We start from the raw sequence: 22,368 nt of genomic DNA on the forward strand, positions 1-22,368 counted from the left end.
ACAATATAGCATTAGTTGTAAATTCAGTAAATTTGCCAGATTAGGAATGAAAAGTTTTTGGTACCTTGCTTACTTGCAGAAGTACTTTTTTGGCTTTGTCTTTTGGGTTTTTTTCTTCTAAATTGTGCAGTTTGGCCCCTCTCTAATAAGAGATTTACTATCAGGCTTTGAGAAAACGCATAAGGTCCATTTCTGACCCTCAGCTGAAAGGCAATGTACAAACACATCATATATACACATGTGTGTACAGAAACACACACATACATATATATAAAAATCAGTGTTCCGGTTTTTTTTGTTCTCATTTCCTATAATTTTCTTTGGTTAAAAGTCCAAGCAAGGAAATTAGAGGACCGAACAAATGGATCATTCTCCAAACACTTCCATCACTACACATCACTAACTGGAAGGCTTGCATCATCCAGATCCACAAGGCCAGGATCCTGTTCCTGAGTGTCATTTTTACTTTGGGGTTCTGAGAGGCCCCATTCAGTCACTTTGGAAGCTGATTCTCTTGGAGCGACAACCTGGATCTTGTAGCTCCCTGGCTTGGCCTTGGTAAAAGATTCGTGAAATCCTCGCTTCTCCAAGGCAGGGTATTTGGTGTGAGGGTTTGGGACCAGAGGGCTGCCGTGAGCGGCTGTGGAATGTGAGGTGGCTGGGGCTGGGATGGCAGAACGGAGAGCATGGTTGGGTTCGGAAGAAGACTCGGTATGCTCCTGGAAAAGAAGAGCATGTGTCAGATGAAGTCATTGACATCATGTTGGAAAGATGCAGTTTAAGATTTCACTCTCAGAGAAAAAAAAAAGAAAAAAAAAGACAGAAAATACACAAAGCGAAGCATCAGCCACAGCAGCAAGAAGCAGGTGCTTTCTCAAGGCGGTGCATTATTAAATGTGAGCTTACAGCAGTATGTGACAGCAACATCAGTTTCTTCATTTGAAGAAATTAAATTTCTCAAATCAAGCTCAGCAGCTCTTTAGGCTTTATAATACAGTCCAGCAAATTGAGGCTTCTCATTTTACTAAGATGTTAAGTAACCTTTTGAAGGTACACACTTTAAAGGCCATTGAAAGCGACATCATTCCAAAAGAAAAATGTATTCAAACATATCCGTATGCATCAGGCATTCATATCCTAAATTCATTTTACTGTTCCTTCTTCTCAGAGTACCAATGTCCCCAATTTTATTCCAGGGACCAAAGAAAAATAGTAACAATTTTATGTTATCAACAGTGTACAACAATTTCCGAAGTTACCTAAATTCTGAAGTAATGCACATTTTACTGTTCCTTCTTCTCGGAGTACCAATGTCCCCAATTTTATTCCAGGGACCAAAGAAAAATAGTAACAATTTTATGTTATCAACACTGTACAACAATTTCCGAAGTTAATGGATCTAAAAAAGAAACTGATCTTTAAGCTATTCCTTCTAATTGTCAAGTTATTTTCTTGTGTTTTTTATTGTTAACTGCCATTCTGTTCACCTTTACGTAACTCCACTAGATTGATACTGTGAAAATAATCTTCTTTACTTACTGATAGAAAGAAGTCCCCAGACTACCTAGGAATGATTTAGACATCTAAAGCATAGGCACAGAGTACCATTTTAGATGTCCTAAGATATCCTGCCTGACCTACAGCTGCTGTATCTTCAGAATAAAAAATTCCTCAGGTTCTGCATTGGATCTATCAGTTCTATAAGGATGCCTCAGATACCCAGGGATATCTAAAACAGCGCTGGATACAGCGGTAAATGATCCGATCAAAATGATGTGTGATGATGCAGTGAATACTTCACTCTGCACGCATTAGAAGCTGCAGCTGCTGCCACTTCTGCCATCACCAGTGTTAGTACATGACCTAAAGGAATCTGCCAACTCGTGTGTACACAAATCAAGTCACTTTTCAAGCACATTCGTTAGCAAAAAAACCATCACAGATGTGTCCAAGATGCAAATATACATCCTAAATGAAATACTTATTTTTTCACAGCAGTTTTCCAAGTTTCTTTTAGAATGCTATGTCATGAATTCATAAATTTAATCATAATGGATTCTGCCAAGTACTACTGTATTTCTTTTTATAAATTAACTAATATTATTGGTGAAGGAGCTGTGCAACTTTTTTTGGACTTCAGTTTTGTGTTCCATTTCAGTGAAATATTTCACATCATTTACATTGCCTTATTTCATACCTGACTTGATACTCCACTTTAATACATTTGCTTTAGAAGAACATATGATTCAGTGGTTTATCTACTATTTTTCTTATTATTAATAATTTTAATTCAGCAAATAGGACAAAAGTAAGGGATATTAGAGCAAGATCTCCATAATAAACTTTTTGCTAAATTGAACGGAAGGATACTTAGATTTTACTACCCACACTGACTGTAATTTCACAGTTAAGAGACTATGCTGCTGTATTACTCCTAAGGTGTACTACTTTGAACAGTGTGCCATTTACACATTAAAATGCTTCTACGTTTGAAATAATAATTTCATGCAGAGACTTAGAAGCCATGCAAATCAGGCTACAATATTATCCTTTCAATTACTAGAGTTACGATGTGCATTTTTTGTGTGCACGCATCTGTATTAGTTTGTGGGTAGCTTAAATTTAATCTTGCTTTTGCGCAGTTTCAAAAAAATGTAAAGTAAAATGGAAATATGAACTCTCATGCAAATTAGTTTTAATACTTTTCTATTCAAATGACATCACATAAGTTACGTTTAAATATATAGTATGCTTTGACATATAAATACATGTTTTTGCCATTTTTCATTTCCAATTATTTTAAAAGTAAGAAAAAAACAGTGCATGATATAATTTATGAGTTAGTTTTCAGTAATGGTAGTGACAACAGGTAGCATTATTTTTAGTTTTTTATAGCACAAATTAGTCTTTAGTCCTAGCCCTCTGTTAAGAAGGCAAGTTTACATGAGAGCCCACATACGTGCTGCATTCACCAGTTCTTGATGTATACCTCTGTATACAAGGATTCGACAGCCTTCTGGCCTGCCGCATCTGGAATACAGTGCAAAGCTAAGATTAGAGTAACCTATACTTGGGGAAAGAAGAGAAGAGAGGGGAAAAAGAAAGAAGTGATGCAGACAGTAATAGCTAGATTGCTCAGTTAAGCCCCACAAAAAAAAGCATACACAAAGTTATCTGCATATTTTCATTCCCCCCAAAAAGAAACAAAATTTACAACAGCAAGTTTTATTTAAAAGCATGAAGCAGCTCCCCACTGCAAAATATAATTGAGAGCTTAGACTGAGTTAACAGAAACACAGTATCAATGCAAATGTGTAGTCAAAAGCCAGATCTAAATTACTAGATTTCACATTATGGGGGTAATGATATATCCAGCTTATTACAAAACGTCCCATAGCCAGAAAGTGAACACCATAGCCTTCAACATCTGAACTGTAAAGTACTCCATTTGTTAAATCTGGACATAGTTAGAGATACTGTGACACTACAGTAACCTTCACTACTTTTTGCAAGTTACTGTACTTTGTACTGAACATCTAACACAGTTTAAATGCAAGTATGTATGAAATGTTAGCATCCACATGGCTTCACAAATACTAAGATTTGTCATAGCGCCTCAGTTCAGTAATGCTAGATGGTGTTCACGCTACATTTCCAACAGCAAAAAACTAATTCATGCGAGCAGAAATCTCTTAGAGAAGCTACTTTAAATTTGAATCTTTATCTGCATATACAATAAACTATAAACAATAGAGAATGCCAATCTAGTAGTGAGAGTTGTTAAAAACAAATCAGGATATTGTAATTTGATTGCAAAATTCAGCAATTAGTAGAAACACCTCGCAGGAATTAGAGACTTTCAATTTTACTTCCAAACTAGTAGTAGTGACAAAGATCATACCAAACTCAGAAGAATTTTTCTAGGTTAGCACTTGCATTATCTACGTGTTCAAGACAACACAACGCATATAAAGTTACATACAGGTAAGAGTAAAATCAGTGCTCCATTAAAAATGCAAAATATTTTATGCCAGTCTGTATGAAAGTTCATGCAAAGATGCCACGTTACTACCGGACAGGGTAGAGGACAGACAAAAGGAAAAAAAAAAACCACAACTAGAACTTTGTGTGCACAAGTAAACATCAACTAATCACATTTTCTCTGAGGTTCAGAGTAACATACGGAAGCTGCTGATCTTCCAGGTCCCCGCTGTGCTACAATGGCCCCAGAAATTGCTTTTATCCAACTGTGCATGTCTTCTGGACTGTCCGCCTGGATCAAACAATATGCATTATATTTAACATACTCAACTCTCAACTTTCCCAGTGTCCTGACCACCTGCATTAAAATGACAGCCTTACCCTACTTTAGTAGTCTGTTATTTAAAGCCATAGGGACTTCCATTTCTTAAGCCAGACATTTCTTAAAATCTTACCCTGAATTTACTATTATATGTATAAAGTTATATATATTAATAAGCAAGAAATAAGTACTTTCATACGATTTGCATAGTCTAGACTCAAATTCTTACTTTCAGCAAACAAAAAAATTAAAGTGTCAACAGAAATTTTTACAGGAGATCCGCTGACTCCTCTTAGCAGACTTTGGCCAGTGACATAACTTCTGTACTTTTCAGTCACTGCTACACTTCTATGAGGTATTTAGTGAAGAGTTACAGTCAAGTAAAAATCAGTTTCTGTCGAGGGTCAGCTGCACATTTACTTACAACAACAATCGAACCAAGATGCAACAGATTAACAGTGAATACCCAGGGTGTACGTATCTGGGATAAAGACAGATAAAAACCTAAAGCTATCTCCTAATTAGGTTGCAGCTTTATTAAACTCACACATCCACCCAGCAAAGACCTCTGCAACACATCACTTAATTATGTTCAGCTATAGGACAGCTCATAACTCAGTATCTGACACCACTGCCTGTATTAGACCGTGCAGGCCTTTCTGATCCTACAAGAGAAACTCAAAAATCATTTCCAGTTCTACATGCATCACATTCCCACACATCTAGGAAAAGCAAGTCTTCGATTTGTATTATATCCAAACATTTAGAAGGTGACACACAGTGGAAAAAAGTGCTTATGGATACATATTACCAAATAGGTACTGAACTCTAAATGTTGCTGTGCTTTAGTAGATATTTTAACATGGCAACTAGCTTGAATCTGAGAAGTCAATATAAAAATTCTGCACTTCAAAATAAAATATTTAATATATTGAGTTCATCCTACAGAATCTGAAGACCCAAATGCCAACAAAATCACATTAGGATTTAGTGCTTATTATTTTCATACACTACCAATACAACACTTGCTGTTATGTGGAACATTTCTTATATGCATCTTTCTGAAATATAATGAAGATCGCATTCCTTCTGAAAATCACGGCATAGTTAAATACAACTTTAAAAGCAAAACTGTATGGCTTCTTTGCTTTGATTATGGTAGTCTCTTGGTTTTGCCCAAAGTTTAAAAAAAGAAATTACCTGTACATAAAAGGTTCGAGAAGTTGTTACAATTTCAAAGAGATTGTCTCTCATCATTATGTCACTGTAAGTGAAACACAAAAATGCTTCAACAGCAAGTACAACTTTCCCACTTCATTTTAAAAAGACACTAGGATGTGTAGAGCATCAGAGCATTTGTTGTCTGAAGATCTTTGCATTTCTTTATCACCCTACTGTTGTTTTTTTGGTAAATACCAAGTAGAAAAAGAAAACCAGCATCTCTTACTCATTTTAGTTCTAAGACTCTTTAGTTTACCAGTGGCATGCATGCCACTATATATATTTTAATTGGAACATTCTAAACCATATCATGTTAAGTTTAAAAATACTTATTGTCTAGTCAGGTTTCTGTAAAATTTCACATTTATATTTTAAGTCTTTGCTAAGTATAAATCCTAAACAGTACGCTGCTAAAAAAATTCAATATCCATCATAACTACTACAAAGGCAATTCGTTCCTTAGTATATTGCCATTTGGTGAGAGGGAAATGGCAGGAGGAAGAGTGTTCTCATCTAAATTCAGACATTTAACATAAGGTAAGGTCCTCCAAAAGTTTAGAGATTATATAAGCAGAATAGAGACTCCTGAAATTGCAGCCTCAAATCAGACAGTACCTGTGCATCTCTAACTCATGATTGCATGGTATTCCTTTGTTCCACCCCTGTCCAATGCATTTACATTCTACTGAATGTTATGAGTTTGAAATACACACTAATACACAACCCTCAAAACCAGTTCTGTGCACAAAACTACCTACTGTCCTATAAATAAAGAGTTATGACACATGCATACATCAACTGAAGTTATTAAAGTTCTCCATGGCTTCCAATGAGCAGTCTAGCCATAACAAAACAGCATACTACATCCCCTGCATCAGTGCTTCTCTCCTTACCTTTGTTTGCATTCCTGAACTTTATGGACCTCCTTAAGTGGTATAACCCTGAGAGGTTCCTTTTCCTGAAAAAAAGGCAAAAATGTTTCAGCAGAGTATATATAACAACTAGAATATAGTTAGAAAGCCAGAGGTCAGGACAGTTGACAGCAGCAGACTTAAATAAATGAGACTTTCAAGGCAGTCACTTACGCAAAAGGTGGTGTCAACCAAAATTTTATTTGCTTTTCTAAGTATTAAACCAACTATGGCACTTGCAACGAAGAAGAGGCCAAATCAAGAAGTAAAAAACCCAGAAACATTAATTCACTTTACCATAATGGAGACAACCACCCCTTTCCCCTTCCCCTAACCAGATCAGAAAAATTGAATCTGGCCTCAAGCAGCATATTTCAGTAAAACTGTGATTACAGTCATATGCTATGAAATGCTACAGTACAAGATGCTTTGTTAACTGTACTGCATGACATGGCTTTAAATAAGGTTAGTTGTATCCTGTACTCAATACTAACACAAACAAATCAATCATACCCAAACCTGTAAAAGAGCAAGTACTACTTTTAAAGCATATGAAAATTCTGTTACCGTAACAAAAACAAGTGTTACAATTCTGTCAAAGTTTCACACAATAGGAAAAAAAGTGAGAACATTCAAACAGAAATACTTTCACTTCTGCCATGACAACGTAATGTCATACACACTATTATTTTCCTGTGGTCGCTACAGTAAAACACAAACAAACAACAAGTTATTTTACCTCCTAATGTGTTTTCTTTAATGTTGCAATTGACAACTTCAGTTGGCTTCAGCTTATAGACAAAACAAAAGCTGTCAGCTCTGGAATGACTTTCTCCATGATTTCTATTACATATACTTAAGAGATTTATGTTTTTATAGCAGACAGCGAATGTCACCCAAGTATAACCATCCTCAAATGTCAGTTTCCATTTAGATCCCTTGTCTCTATAGCAGATCAAATGTATTGAGCTTAGAACTCAATGTTTTCAGTTATTTTTCCAGTCTTCCGGCCTGCTCTTCCTAGGTTCGCTCATCCATTACAACAGAGTTTTCAAAGTAATACATCAAGTGTGAACTGCAAGATCATCCCTACGATACAGACACCTGTTGCAGGGAACACCTCAGCTCAGAACTTATAATTTTCTGAGTCTGATATTGCCTGTACTCCACTATGCTCCACCTGAAGACTGATATGGGCTCTTCCGCAAACTGAAAAGAGGAGATCATTAAGCGTGACCAGGGGGACACAGACAGGACACACAACACCAAACCACCACAACAAAAATATCTCCAGAATCCACACATTTTTCAATTAAAAAAAACAACAACATTTTTTTACATTTTTGAGAGCAGAGAACTCAGATATATTTCTACAGATGCAAAACAACAGCACCTCAAGATATCCAGTAAGAGTCATTTGAAGTACTGGTGAGCAGGCTGGCTGTCAAGATAAACTCACTTCAAGAAAGAGCCATACTTGACTGAAGATGGCAGCTATTGGGAACTGAAGTCCAACAGAAATAAGTTCTCCAGAACTAGATGTCTGATGCTGTAATAGCTGAATATGACCTCCATGCCATGGCCTTCTTAACCACAAAGGCACAACAAAAAATTGCTATTGAACTTTTCCCCTATCTTTGTATTACTCTCATTAGGAACAGGAGATTATTAGGGAAACTGAGATCCCACACATTGCTGAAAGGAAATAATTCACCACTTGAAATCTTCAGAAGAGAGCACTCGACCTTTTTTGCATTTGTAGGAGATAAATAAAAGCCTCATGGACATATGGTTAAGTTGTTGCAGGATCTTTTCTTCTTGGTGGGCTGTGCTCTGTGAAAGTTTTGCTCTTTCCAGTGCAGATTAAATTTCTCTCCAACGTGTATGTTTCAGACAAGGCAGATCATAATTGTTTAAAAAACTGTATGAAACATGGTTATTGTGATTAGGTTTTCTAACCATAGAATTCTTTGATTAACTGCTATAGTCTGATAAAAGGACACTGTATTCTCTACCTATTCAGTACTTACTTCCCTGAAAAGAAGAAGGATGACTCCCTTAAAATGGTAAACAACCTAATTCCAGTAAAAATTGTGAAGCAGGATCTACTTCCCTGTCATCTGACAGCTGGTCAGTCCAGTATCTTTCTCAAACTACAGCAAGGGGATATTAGCCTGAAGAATAGAGGACACTACAAGATTTTTATATTGTTCAAAATAGTTAAACTGGAAAGGGACATGATGAAACACTAAAGTGTATGCATTTCTACCATCTTTATAGTATACTCTCACACAGTACAATTCTTCACTGAATTTGCTTGTGAGCAATCTGCACTCAGGTTTGTTGTTTGGTTTTTTTTAATAAAAATAGAGGGCTTATTACAGGCAATAAGTCAGAATTGTGTTACACTGAAAGTTTAACAAAGATAATGATGTAAGATCAAACTCTTGCTACTGTTGTATACTCTCTCATTAACAGTAAAGCAAAAGTTCTCTTCAGAAACAGCCTGAAATGTGGGTTCCTGACATTTGACATCTTACAGTTGGCCTGTAAACTCAATTTTCCTTAATTTATAATACTCTACAACTCAGACTCCATTCCTTAGGTACAGATTCTCTCATGTTTAGTAAGTGTGGCATTCCTTTTTGGGGAAAACAGACTGTCTCCAGTACCAGCAACTTCATTTTTAAGTGAAGCCTGAAGACACGTAATTTTTGGTCAAAATCAGACAAAAGGTTCAAGAGTGATGAGCGGGGAAGAAGGATCGTGAACCTGAAGCAAACTCGGTAAGCACTGCTTCTGAAGAGCAGAATTCTTTGCTTGTCTTGGCCGCCCTAGCGAAACAAGTGTATGGGAAAAGATCCCATCACTTGTATGATAAAACACCCTATAGTTCTAACTTTAAATTAAGAATTGCAAGATTACAGTTTTGTCTCGCCACATAATGAGCAGCTATTTCAAGAACATAATTAATTATATATGAGTACAAAGTGACATAAGATACTAATAAAAAAATCAGGGTGATTGTAGAATATATCCTATTATTGTTCTTCAGTGCCCTACAGACAGGTCCCCCAAACAGAAGTCCAAGTTAACAGCGACCCTATTAATTTTTTGTTCTTCCCGATCATGAAAAGTTATTACAGTACAGAGTTAAGAGTTGCAGGAGCAGCACTGCACATTTTTCAGATACAAGGGTATTTCTTTAGATTTTCTTGCCTCTATCACTGGAAAATAACACACATTTGGAAGCTTACCAGTTCGGACTTGAAATATCCTATTGTGTTTTCATCTAACTGAAAGTATCTTCTCTTCCAGTTCTTCATCTGTTAAAGGAAAAGAAATACTTATATATTTTTATATATAAAATACAAATATTCTTACATGTTATATATTATTTATACATTCCTGTATGTAATTATATGTATAATTCTAGTTTATAATATATGTCGTTATTTAATTCATAACTATTCCTAATTATACATCTATAATAATTTTAATATATTACATATATTTATGTGTTTTGTGTGTGTGTATATATAGTGCCCCAAAATAATTCTGCAAGACTGCCAAATTAACATTTTTTTTTTTTTGAAAACTGCAAAATTCAAGATTCTAGAAGCTACTTTTTTCTACAATAAGAATTTTTCAACAATCTCAACTGAAACTGTAGCAACTCAGGAAAACAAATACCCCATAAGAAGTGTTAAAAGACAGTACGTTAAAGGTTTCTAGCTTATTTTTAAATACAAAAAAGGAATGTAAGAAAAAGAAGCTTCATAATCCAAGATAAAATGAGTCTGAGAACTCATGAAGCATGCATATCTTAATCTGAATTATCTGTTCCTTTTTTTAGGAAGGCATCATGTGAATAGTTCCACTTGTATTCATCAGTCTGGCAAGTTGTACAATTCTTCCTCTGAACTGAAAAAGTAGCTTTTTCTAAACATTTTAGTGATTTAAAAAGCATGCAGACCATTGAACTTCTGCCTTAATTTAGATGCTTCTGGTAAGCAAAATACGGATTTCTACATAACTGTAGAACAGAAGAATGCGCTAACCATAATGCAAAAGTCTCTGTGCACACACTTTTCCTCTCCAAAACATCTCCAACAACACAACGCTGAAGAAAGTCATGAAAAGAAGTAATACAGACACAAATTATATGCTACTGGCAGATAATTTTTATCTTTAGCCATCCTTAATCTTGTCAGTAGTGCTAAAGTTACTGGTAATAATGTCTTTTTTTTTTTAATCATCTACTTGATAAGTACAACTACCACCTTAGGACTTTTGTTCTTGGTTAATGAAACACACTGATCTCAAATACTTACCACTGCTCCTTGTTTTACACAGTAACCAGCTTTGATAATAGCATTATCTGGGGGATGCTTAGCAGTAAAATAAGGAAGGTGGCTTTGTGACCGTTTCAAATAGTTCCTATCACCCCCTTCACTGCATTCACTGATTTCTTCTTTCTAGAAAAAAGTAGGAAAGTTCAGAATACTCTCAGGTTTTTTCTAAAGGTCAAAGAATAACTATACTAGTTATAATGGGAAATAATTGTATCATCCCATGCTCACAAATCCCATTTCCAATTCGTTTGAAAGGATAAAGTATTTCAACTGATTTCTAGAAGCAACCAATAAGGCTCTTCAAGGGCTCTGGTTGAATGCTTGCAAGCTCCATTTAGAAACTAAACTAAGAAAGCGCTGAGTATTCTCAAACAATATTGACAAACACTCAGTGAAGAATGTTACAGACCTAAAACCAAGATATATGCATGTATTTAGTGCACACTTATAACATGACTTTAAGGGCAAAACACTAGAGGTGGCTGTAGCAAGGAAAAAGCTAATTCTAGGACCATAAGACACATTAGAATTCACCAACTGTTTAAATCCAGTTCAGGTGTATACATGTCATTTACATGATATTACTCCAATCTGTAACTATTTTCAGCTCAGGGAACTTCCAGAAACAGACACTGGTCTATATCCTTAACACTGCATAGATTTGTCTTCCATGAGCTTGTCCAATCTCTCAAACTCAGGGAAGTTTCTTGCATCCATATCATCTTTTGGCAAGGAGTACCCTATGTTTTATTACTCACTGAAAGAAGAATTCCTTTCCTTTGTTTCACTTGGTTACCCCATTAGCTTTGTTTAAAAGCCCATAGCTCTCATACTGGAAAAGACAGTTTACACCATTCACTCTTGCCAATGGTGATTCTGTGGGAGCTCTCACATCCCCCCCTAGTTATTTCTTTTGCTTACGGAAGAGTACTAGCCCACTCAATTGTTCCTTGTATGGAGCATTCCACATGGACCAGTCATCTTTGAAGTCTTTCTCTGAACCTTTCCAGTTCTAGTTTTTAAGATGAGAACAAAACTGGACACAGTAACCAAGGTCTGGTCAAAGACAGGATTGATACAGCAACAAAGATGTTTTCTGTTTTTCTCCTTATTATTTTTCTACGAAGTCCTAATATTTGCAGGGTTTTTCCTCCACTGTTACTGAACACTAACATGATGTTTTCATAGTGTGCCTGTAACCCTTACCTCTCACTCAAGTGGAAATGGTTATTTTACAATCTAGTATTTTCTATAAAAACTAGGATTGTTTTTCCCAGAATCCCTTACATTCCATTTATTTTCACTGAATTTCTCTTGCTACCTTATTTGCCCACACATGCCATTTCATAAGGCCCTTCTGCAACAGTTTAATCTGCTGTCCACCCTACTACCTCTAATAACGTAGTGTATGTACAATCAGCTGACTTAATCACCTCCTTTTTTGCTCACTTTTCCTGGCGGTTAAAAAGACAGAACTTTGGCATTGTTAACACCAACAATTCCTTTCACACACAAAAAGACGTTTCCAGCATACTAACTGATTATCTGTGAGAAAAAAAAAAAAAAACACAACACAACAAAACTCAGTAAGTCTTTATAGTCTTGTATAATTCTCTGTAATCTTGTATAAAGGGAATAAAATCCTCAACAAAAAAAAACAGTCAGTATCAATAAACGGGGCACATCAAAGTGTAAGTCTTCTGCGCAAGGTAAGAAGCTGACAGCTATATTGTTATACAGAACCTATTCTCACTTGTCAAACAACAAAGCTTCCTCTATCAAATAATAGCCCACTTGTTTTAAGGGTATTACCTGGGTAGGTGTAATGATAGGAACACCGCCAACAATTTCTGTCCTGTAAGAGACTTGCTTCTTTCCACCTGGGCTTTCAGCTTGACGATTTGCATTATCCACTTGACAGAGAGGATCAGACTGCTTTGGTACCTGAAAGTGGAATATGATAACCAAGATAAGTTTTATGAAGACCTAAAAAAGCCCTCATCATTAGTCAAGAATTTTTAATTTGTCTTCAGCAGCATTTAACAAATGTTCTCTAATTGTAGAAGGCTAGAAATAGCTTACATTAAAATTTGTTGCAGTGCCTATGCTTTAGTTCTCATAAGAAAACTGGTGCCAATAAAGACATTTCACCAGGTGTCTTGAAATCTAAAAATCAATTCCTAGCTTTGCCGTAAGTGTTATACTTGATCTTCAAGAAGCACTACTAATTTGTGGAAGAACTGGTTCTTTATTTTTCACTTGCTTTCAGTTTTAGTAATAAGTGCTTTAGATGGGAGCCGCCCCAGTGCCTGTAGAGCTAGCACAGTAAGGCCATAACACAGGGCTACAGTACTAATACTTTTGTCAAATAGGATGCCTGACTAGTATGACATTGGCACTCACGTTCCAATACTTGGCATGAAGACTGTGTGTACTGCCTCCATTAATCCTACATATATTGCTAAATTCTGTCCAAAATGACCCCACCTATCTAACTATCATTAACTGTTAGATAATTATCTCAAATGTGGAACTAAAGTAATCAAAACACCACAGGAATTTAATTTCCCCAATCAGTGTTTTGATCTAAAATGTTCACTCAAATTTCTGAGTTTGTGCAAGCAGTGAAAATCTGTAACCTAAGAAACGCACTAACTGGTTACCTAAGACATTTTCATTTATAATCTCCTTTCACCTCTAATATTAATATAATAAATTTGAAGTGACTTCAACAAGAAGAGATCAAGAGTCTCACACCAAAATACGTTAGCCAGCAACCTACTGGATATTTACATAGGACATCCAAATTACTTCAGAAAGAAGGGACACACAAATTGTCTTTACACAGTAAATTACCATCCAAGACCATGGCACATTCAAAACTTGAAACTAAACTGATCTAGACAAAAACAAAGCTACTTTATAGTCTGCTGTGATTCTAGTTCCTAGGCCCAGGACTGCTTATAAAAAAAAACCCCAAAACACACAAAAAACCGAAACAGCCTGTAAAAGAAGTACAAACAGTCCTGAGAGCACAAATGTCAGCTGTAGGACAGCTTCCTCCTGGCCAAGTGAAGGTGGCACTCAGCAGCTTGCTCAGTCTCTCATTTCCACCATCCCCTTAGCCCTACACAACACCCAGCTTTGCTAGCACAGGTAAAAGCTGACTCCATTCACAGCCAAGTCTGGCACTGAAGGATAAGCCATTCTCCTAGGCCATGCAGATCACAGGCCTCAGACTTTCAAGAGACAGAGTTTGTAGCTACAGCTTTATAGGCAAGTGCTTCAGCTGTCACAAACTCCTACTTAAAATGTTACAGACCAAACCCACAACCACCTTCTCATATCAACGCATTTTCAAACAGTACTCAGAGAGAAACACAATGGGTTAGATTACAAAGGCTTAGTTATTTTGAAATTATCAGCACCCAGAGTACTAAAAAGTGCAGTGGATCTTGGAGGATTACAATCTACAGAAAGTAATGCTCATATGAATATTAATAATTGAATTATCTTAATTATTTGATTAAATAACTGGCCTTACTAAATAACCTCTGAACAGATTAACAGTTCAAAGGCTTGTTCCTTCAAAGACAAAAAATACTAATGACTTCACCAGCCATTTAGAATGCAAGTTAAACATATGATAAACAGCTTTCAGACTAAATTCTAATTTGATGCAATTAATTCTTTATTCACTCTGTTTCTTGAACGGGAAACAACTCAAGACTGGTTGTGGCGTGCCCTCCTTATGAAAAACCCAAGTGAGAGGGCTTTGTGTTTCTGGTTTTTTTTTATTTATTATTAGTAGTAACACTTTTATAACTCAAAAGAAAGGGCTACATGAAAACAATGCAAACAACTCATGGAAACATCCTTGGATAACCTAAAAATGAGAAAGTTACTGAACAACAAATATGAATGTGCACACCCACGCTCAGGACCCCTTCTCTGTAAGTGTACGCTCTCAAAACAGTTCATGTCATCACTTCCCTGAAACTGGACAGAAAACAAAACCATAACTTCTGCCTCCTGAAAAGACTGAGGTAATATGTGGGTTTTCTATCATGCGATAACAAGCTGTTCTGGTACAAACCAGAGAAGTGATTTAACATTTATCAAAAGAATGCATTCATGTTTCTTTGAATGGATGTTGCTTGAAGTCAGGAGGGAGCCTTTGGATAATGGCATGATGTGTTTGCTCATTATTTTAGTGATACTTTAAGCAACACAAACTTTTGACACGAAGCAAATGTATGTGTATCTTTTTTAATTGCTTGCAAGTGTCTTCTAGATATTTCAATTAATGTTAAATGTGTATGGTTAATTTTAAATTATTAGAAACCATCATATGCTGTAATGAAAAAGATAATCACATTTTGTTCCCATTTCCAAAGCAAAAAGTAAAATAAACTCAAGTGTAGGGGGAGTTCTGTACAGTTTCTCCAAGCCTTGGAAAGCCAAGCCACGACTTGCTTGTAGAGATAAAAAGACTACTCTAGCATAAAAACCATAGGCAAATGTTACATTTAAGCACCTTGAGACAGTCACCATTTGAAAACATTGCTAAACATCAACTAAACCACTTACTGTGATTTTGGTAGCTTTGTTCAGAACATTTACCCATTCAACTAGGTCCTGCTGATCATTGGCTTGTAGAAAGTATTTTCTCATCCCTGCATTCATAACTGTTAAAAACCATTATGAAAAGTTAACAACACTGAAATTTAAGAGCAAACTTAACACCATCATAAAAAGATTTGATTTCAGATGGAAAATCCAGCTGAAGTATTTAAGCTCTCTGCTGCATTTCTTTTCAGAAAGTCATCTTAAGATACATACATCCAGTTGACAGGCTTGCTTTATTCTAAAAAAACTTTTTTTTTTTGTTTAAGCTTTCCACTTAAACAGTTTCATACACAATTTGTTAAATGATTTTTATTACATAGTAATAAAGCCTTGAATTTTATCAGAGTTTTCTACAGCTCCATTTCCCTTTTCTCAATTTCCCTAAGCAACAAAGTTTTACACTTGGGGACTTCCACAATTTCTCCTTTTAATGCTGACCAGTATCTGTTATCCTTTGCAACAAACTCATTAACATGACTATGATCACTGATTTTTTAAATTTGTGGAAAAATCAGTATCGATTACTAAGTATATGATCAAACAACTTTAAAACAGCCAGAGCATAAAACTTTAGTGACTTGGCAGAGAAAGCATATTTTTAGTAAGTTTATATATCTACCTGGCAACACCTAGCATACCTTTATCCAAAAAGGACATATTTCTGTGTAAGAGTAAAAAAAAAAATCATGGCTAGTTTTCTCACAAATTGAAAGAGCTTATCTTGACATTAGTTCTAAGGTGAACAGTGACTGAAACCTTCCCAGAACTTTGGAGCGTTGCAGCTAAAGTCTGAACAGATTCACCACTCTACCTATAACTTAACAGTTCTTCAGGTCACTGCTAACAGCAAACACATGGAGAAACACATACTTTTTACTCTTCTATCATCTTTCTCCCCAAAGTGGATGGTTTGAAGCAAACATTATTAGGTGCAAATATAAATTCAAAATATAGAACTGTATAATGAGTTGACTGAAACAACAACTCCTGGTATTTAAATAGAAAGACAATCAATGTAAATTTTTTTCTCTAAAAATATCAAAAATGCTTTAATAAATCAGAAATATTAAAAGCTTTCAGCCAGCATCTTGGATCATTAAGGCTTTTTAGAGCTGGCCCACTGACAAGAGCAACCTTACAACCGATGAAGACAAACACCTCTACACACGCATGTGCAGAGGAATCTGTAGATGGCACTGAATTGACATGCTAGGTGCTAGTCTAGAATCCTCAAAGCCTTACACATTGGTGATTTACCAAGTGTTTCATGAACTTCAACACAGAGACCACACAAGTCCGGTGGAGCTGCCTTCTCTGGGCCTGTACAACACTGCACATGGCAAAAAACACCTTAACTAATTGTCATAAAACCTTCAGGCATTTTCAGTACCTTCATCTGAGCTAAAACTCTTACGTGAATGCAGCCATAAAGAATAGTTATTCATAAACAGAGCAGAGGCTGATTCCAGTCTCTACATGTACTTTTGTGAATGACGATTGCTTGTCCAAAAAATCTGGAATTACGGTAAATTCAGGACAACTTACTTACAAGAAAAATCTAAAAAAAGACCATAAGGGGCTTTTATGATTATCTAAAGCTTTACTCAAGTTTAAACAAGTTTAAGTGTCAATAAACCCAGAAGGTACCCCAAAGCAAATTCCTTTTCTTTGGTGCAGCAACAGAGGCTGAAGTTTAACATAAGAGCATTCGCTGACAGTATTTTTAGATCAATTAAATCAACTCTTTTATCAGTAATACAGATTAAAATAATTAAATTACTTGTCTTCGTAGCTGACAGGCATGCCATGGTTCCGAAAATACCCATCATTTTTTATTAGCTTATTAATGCCTCAAAAATTTCAAACATCTGAAAAACAGCTCTCACCTACTCCTCAGTAAGCTGCAAGATGAAAAGCCTCAAAAACACCTTATGAAGAAGTCAACATTTCCCTCATACTAAAGAAGAAACCGTAAATACAAGCTATTTTTAAAAAAATACACCACCAGCTGTATCTGGTAACAGAATTGCAGAACATTACCTTTGTTTCAAATTTCTGAATAATGTACTTTATGCACATGCCTCATGCAAGAACTTACCAAAACAGAATTCTGCCTTTGGCCTTAGCTTAGTTGCATCGCTAACCTAGTAGGGAAATTAAAGTTATAAATATCACTGTGCATACAAAATATATATCAGATATCACAATTTTTTTTCTCTTTCAAGTGGCTAAATTTGAAGATTAGCAACATAGCAAGCTTGTTAGATATAAAGTTATACAGATATAACAAAAAATACTATATAAAATTCAGTTCAAGATTTGCAACCGATAGTAAGACGACAGCCTAAGCCATATGTACCTAGTCCTTAAGTTTAAGGATTCATTACCAGACAAATGCTGAAATCTGAAAATATAACACTTCTATTTGCATTTTGAAGTTCTATGTCTCAACTGAACCAAAAATTCAAGAACATTTCATACTGTCAAGGACATCAGTTGCATTTTGGTTCATTAATATAAAAAGAATAATGGCCACTTTTCTTCAGGAGTCTCTAAAATGTTGTAGCATTGGGGGAGGAGAAATGGGTGCCTTGTTTTGAGAGAGGAGTTGACATTTTTACATTACAGAGCACTTCTATCAAGGGTGGGGAAGAAGGCAAAGGAGTCTCTCACATCAACACCTTTTTTTATGGCCAGAAACAAAAGCCACATACTACGTAACTAGAAGTACGGAAAGTTAAACAGAGCGTCCGCACAGGAGGCACACCTGCACTGCCTGCAAAGGTGCACACAAGTGCAAAGGCACAGGTGAGCACTCCTGCTCCCATTAAAAGTGACATACAAGATTTCAAATTTCTTAAGATAACTGTGAGGTTTGGAGCAAAGTAAGCATAGAAGAAGGAACCCAGGAAGGACATAAGCAGGTCTCCACAGACATTTCTGTATTCATGATATAACCAGCATCAATGACATCTTTTAAAAGAATAACAAAAACAAAACAAGGAAGGTGGGAAGATGCAGTATGACAACAAGAAAAGCAAAGGAAGGATGAGAAACAAGCAGAAGGACAAGAGAAGGTCAATTATTTTTCTCCACTTATTTGTTAATGCAGTACCTGCTACAAATTTAACCACGAAGACTTTCTTAGTTCACAGTTTTCTTTCAGACAAATTTGGAAGTGAGTGTATTCAGACTGTAATGAACTAAATACTTTCTAGAAACTTTTCTGTTCTATCTATTAAAGATCATTATTACTTGCAAACTATCACACCCAAAGACTTATCTTCTACTTCATAAATGGTCTGTCTTTTGTCCAAGACTAACTGGAATTCAAATACTCATAAAGAACTGGAACATATAGTTCAGCAACATTAATTCTATGCATTGCAAAGAGCTGCCATTTGAAGTCACAAAACAAACCTAGACAAAATAAGAACAGACTAATTACTGTTTTAACCTGATACTATTGAAGCATTTGTAACACTTCTATAAAATTCAGGAGTAGCACACAAGCAAAAACCTTCCCATGCACTACGTAAGAGGCATTTAAAATTGCCTAAAGTTGAGGCCTTCAGAAGCCGCCCTTGGTAGATATCACCAAAAATTTAGCAACAAGTGTCTTGCATATTATCTTACCTTTGAAATATAGGTAAGTTTAATGACTCCAACAGGTGGAGATCCAGAGGGAAGATTCTGAAACAAATCATATGTTACAAAGTGAAACTAGTTTATTCTTATATCACAGTCAGTGTTTACACATAAAAAGCAAGTAATTCCACAAACAAAAAGAAAATCCTGTGTGTTTTTATAGACAATACACAATGTATGCTTGAAACAGGATCTAAACTACTTGTTTATTATACACACATCTGTTAATCAACTAAAAACAGAAGGACTGCTAGAAACAATACAAATAGTAATTGTTTCAGAGGGTTATGTATTTTACCAGAGGAAAAAGGATTCTTGCAGGTCTGCATCCAGGAAATCCGGAAAGAATACTTTTTCCTTAACAGATGTTGGCGTCTTACGTATTTTGACCAGGGCAGGCGGAAGGGACAAGAAGTGACATTCATCTATTATGTCAGATACTTCAAAGACCATGTCATGTATTTTCCAAAATGGATTGAAAAATCATAGTCTTAATTTAATACTAAAGTTACTGCAAGGAAAGACCATAATACTTCCTAAACTTGCAGATAAGCCTGAGTATATTTACAATCCAAAAAGGAGCTGTCCACTGCTTTTACATCCTTGCTTAACATACTAGTCTGAACATTTACATTACTATTCACAATCAGCTAGGAGAATCATAGAATCATTATGGTTGGAAGAGACCTCAAAGATCATCAAGTCCAACCATACACCTGACGCCACCATGTCTACTAAACCATGTCCTGAAGTACCACATCTGAACGTTTTTTGAACACCTCCAGGGATGATGACTCCACCACCTCCCTGGGGAGCCTGTTCCAATGCCTAACGACTCTAACAGTGAAGAAGTTCTTTCTAATGTCGAGCCTGAAATACAGTAGTAGCCTAGAAATACAACAGTTCAAGAACTGAGCCTCACAAAACATGGTTAACTTTATTATTAACCGTTTCCTTCAAAACAGTCTTCTTAATTTTGTTCCTTTAAATAGAACATTGTTTTCCATAAAATTTTGTCCATTACAATTTTTACTTTCAAAATGACTTTTTATGTTACAGTATCATTCTTCCCACTACAGGCCTCCCTGGAGACCATAAGCATGGTACTGCATCTGCTCACTGATCCTTTCCCCAGCTAAAGTGCTCTTCATTATTCCATAGTGCCCTATGAATCTCCACATCACGAAGAGGAGCTTAATGCTACCCACAGAGTCAGAAAGACAGACAAATAATGGGTTTATACTCCATATTTCAAAGGTAAGAAGTAGGTTAGGCTTACTATAGACTGAAGTGAGACTATCGGTAAGACTGAAATCTAAACTTAAAAACTTAAAACATTAAACTTAAAAACACTATTTCTTTGAACAGATGAACTGATTTTCACAGATACAAATAGAGCACTTCTATCAGCAACAAAGGGCCCAGCGAAGTTCTGCACACACCATAGACTCATCCCGTACGAAGAGTTTTATCACATCAAGGATTAGGAATGGTGTCCGCATAGTGGCTCTATAAAAACTCATGTTGTTCTTCAGAACTAAAGCAGTGGAAGAAAATCAAGAACCTTCAACTTGCCTCTTGCAAGGCACCTTTTCATTTGTACATGAAGGCTAACATTGAGGAAAAGAAAAGATAAGAAAGCCTAAACTAAAAATTCTAAGAGGTGTGCACTGCAAATATCCTTAGTCTTAAAACTTCCAAAGAATTGCACTTTCTACAGTATTTCAAGTTTTTACCCACATGTCTTGGTAATATTACAGGAGAAACTGGAAAAAAAGAATTGCTTCTTATCACTTATTGAGATCAAACATTTGAAGTCTCTCTTATTTCCAGAAATTCTTTCTCTTTTCTCCTCAGTAAGAACTGCTAAATGCTTCAGCCACAAATCACATTAGCTGCACATCATTTAAACTTTTTCTTGTTGGTTCCTTTGAACAGTAGACTTCTACTGCATTTTAACTCTGGTCTTCCCAGCAGAATGGTACATGAATTTTCTTCTAGCAGACAGTTGCCAGCTGACCTAGATCCTATGCTTTCACTGTCTCTGTACCTAAACATTAAGTAATTATCTGTTTTCTAGCATAGGGGAGAACAATGTACAGCGCGTACATTGTAAAAGTAGCTTTTATATAAAGGATGCACTCCATCATGGTGGATGCAAGTTTTCCTCATTCATATACCATTCATGCTGCACTGAAATTGCAAGCATCATTAGAAATTGCTTTTCAATGACTGATTCTGTTGAGGTAAAGTAATATCAAACAGCTAACTGATCCATGCAATGCAAGGAAAACTACATACTTCCACATGTGGTTAAAGGTAAATTAAAAGACTTGGTAGTGAAACTAGTACGTGATTTGGCTCATCTGGTTATATTATATAGCACTACCTAGCGCCTAGGAGAACCTGTGATGCACACTCAAGACACTTGACAGAAAATAAATATAGCACATCATGACTCAAAACTAATGACCAATTTATATGTGGGATCAAACTGAGATTCCCATCTGATCTCTAAATCTCCTGTCAATACTTAGATTCCATATGCTGGCAACTCGTTGACGTTGAAGTTGGTTTTAATGTTTTACTATAAATGCGATTGCTAATGTTTTAAATAGAAATATGAACTTTATTTTTTTCTTTAAAAAACTGCACATACTAGCAAAGGTGATTTACAATTATTTCACTTACATAACTAATTTTTTTCGCTAGCTCCCAGGTTCATAAGCTAATACTAAATCTCATTTTTCTTAAGTACATTTGTTAAAATTCTGAAAAAGTGGAAATTGACAGAAGCCTGGAAACTATTGCCAAGAACATCTCACCTGTGGGTTATCCATATACCACACCAGACTGTCTTCTCGTGTGTCCAGAATGAAGTACCGCCGCAGAAATTTTCCACTATTCTCATTTTCTTCAATATCTAGGAAACCACAAATGCGATTCTGACGATCCACATAAGGCATTTCTGACCCTGAACATCACACTGCAGAACAAAAAGCATAGAAGTTAAGCAAAGTTCCTCGTTACTAATTTTAAAATTGTTCAGTGCCTACCCATGACATTTCAAGCAGTTTCAACTAGTAGCTTAAAGAAGCTTCTACAGAAGAATAGGTGAAGCGTAGCTGTTTCCTCCCACTACCACCACTGACTTTTTAGACAGGTCCTTCTTACTTCTTTGAAGCATATACTTCGGATATCTAATACCCTATGTGCAAAGATACAAGTGCTAAGTAGTAGATGAGCATCAAGACTAGCTTTTACAAGATCATTAAAGAATAATCGCAGATTCTCCTTTACA

General features: G+C 35.9%; 1 protein-coding gene across 3 annotated transcripts; it reads right to left on the reverse strand.

Moving 5' to 3' along the window:
* Nucleotides 1–289: 289 nt before the first annotated feature.
* PLEKHA1 (pleckstrin homology domain containing, family A (phosphoinositide binding specific) member 1) lies at nucleotides 290–22,057 on the reverse strand. 3 transcript variants are annotated; one of them, XM_009703399.1, is made up of 12 exons: nucleotides 21,893–22,057; nucleotides 19,056–19,112; nucleotides 17,518–17,563; nucleotides 15,381–15,478; nucleotides 12,603–12,734; nucleotides 10,770–10,913; nucleotides 9,693–9,761; nucleotides 6,418–6,482; nucleotides 5,504–5,567; nucleotides 4,184–4,273; nucleotides 2,990–3,030; nucleotides 290–719 (listed from the first exon to the last, which is right to left on the reverse strand). In XM_009703399.1, exons 1-12 carry the CDS (start codon nucleotides 22,031–22,033, stop codon nucleotides 494–496), a joined length of 1,173 nt encoding a protein of 390 aa, XP_009701701.1. In that variant the 5' UTR covers nucleotides 22,034–22,057; the 3' UTR covers nucleotides 290–493. The 3 variants fall into 3 exon arrangements, with proteins under 3 accessions (XP_009701701.1, XP_009701700.1, XP_009701702.1); XM_009703398.1 differs by lacking the exon at nucleotides 2,990–3,030 and having other exon boundaries at nucleotides 292–719; XM_009703400.1 differs by lacking the exon at nucleotides 290–719 and having other exon boundaries at nucleotides 2,926–3,030.
* Between the last annotated feature and the right edge of the window lie 311 nt (nucleotides 22,058–22,368).

The sequence above is a fragment of the Cariama cristata genome, unplaced genomic scaffold (assembly GCF_000690535.1).
Source record: "Cariama cristata isolate BGI_N322 unplaced genomic scaffold, ASM69053v1 scaffold10617, whole genome shotgun sequence".
In the NCBI taxonomy this organism is placed as follows: Eukaryota; Metazoa; Chordata; class Aves; order Cariamiformes; family Cariamidae; genus Cariama; species Cariama cristata.